The following is a 1,237-nucleotide window of genomic DNA, read 5'->3' as shown; positions in this document are numbered from 1 at the left end:
GTGTACGCGTTAGTTTGTTAAATTATTGTTAAAACATTAACGATATAACATTTAATATTTGGATAGAATTTTATTCGAACTATTATTATTCAAATTTCTATTAAAAATAAAGTGTATTATATGTTAGTTTATTAAATTATTATTGTTAAATCATTAACGATATGACATTTAATAATTGGATAGTATTTTGTTCGAACTATTGTTATTCAAATTTCTATTATAAATAAAATGGTGTACGCGTTAGTTTGTTAAATTATTATTGTTAAACCATTAACAATATGACATTTAATAATTGAATAGAATTTTACTTGAACTATTATTATTCAAATTTCTATTAAAAATAAAGTGTATTGTACGTTAGTTTATTAAATTATTATTGTTAAATCATTAACGATATGACATTTAATAATTAGATAGTATTTTGTTCGAACTATTGTTATTCAAATTTCTATTAAAAATAAAGTGTGTTCTACGTTAATTTATGAAATGAATTATTGTTTTATGTATGTATAGGAAATTATTGTATTTAATTATTTTGTTGGTTTTTATTATAATAGGTATGAATCTTCAAATTTGCTTCATGAATGAGACACCGTCGGATACAGAATCGTCATGCTCAGAAAGCGACGCCTTGCCTGGGTCCACACCAATATCTCGTGGATCGAAACAACAAACAAAACAACAAGCACCCTCAAGACCACAAGTATTAAGCCTACCACCATTGAGACTAGACTCCGGGACAAATTCAGCCCCTGTGGATGAGGCTGATTTCTTTGCACGCCAAGCAAAACTTCAAACCGAAGCACGAATGGCACTTGCACAAGCCAAAGAAATGGCACACATGCAAATGGAAGTTGAAAGGCAAAGGCTCAAACAAAGTCCCATCACGGAAATGGTCCGATCCAGTTTGGAAAAAGTAAGATAATCTCAAATATTTTATCTTAATTAATAATATTCATTTTCGTTATAAACCTTGAAAAAAATATTTTCGTTCAATTATTTGTTCTTATTACTGTATATCGTAATCGTACTATCAACAAAATTGCATGCAATATCTAATTGGAGTATACATCGTATATAAATACTAAAAAAAATATTTTTAATTACCTAAATTTCCAATATATTAAAAAATTTATTATAATATTTATTAATATTTCATTTAAATTAAATAACGTATTAATTGTGTCATTTTTTATTACTGTATATCGTAATAGTACTATCAACAAAATTGCATGCA

The 1,237-nt window shown here is 26.4% G+C and overlaps 1 protein-coding gene across 1 annotated transcript in view; it reads left to right on the top strand.

Annotated features, from left to right (window-relative positions):
• The window catches only part of LOC106791373 (ras guanine nucleotide exchange factor B), a gene marked incomplete in the record, with an annotated part of 15,494 nt that overhangs the window by 12,499 nt on the left and 1,758 nt on the right, over nucleotides 1-1,237 (top strand). The window contains 1 exon segment of the mRNA XM_014756973.1: nucleotides 558-916. Coding sequence (XP_014612459.1) covers nucleotides 558-916 — 359 coding nt within the window.

This window comes from Polistes canadensis, unplaced genomic scaffold, assembly GCF_001313835.1.
Source record: "Polistes canadensis isolate GaletaPanama2010 unplaced genomic scaffold, ASM131383v1 scaffold_301, whole genome shotgun sequence".
Classification (NCBI taxonomy): Eukaryota; Metazoa; Arthropoda; class Insecta; order Hymenoptera; family Vespidae; genus Polistes; species Polistes canadensis.
The sequence above is the reverse complement of the archived record's forward strand: the minus strand, read 5'-3'. Positions and strand labels throughout refer to the sequence as shown.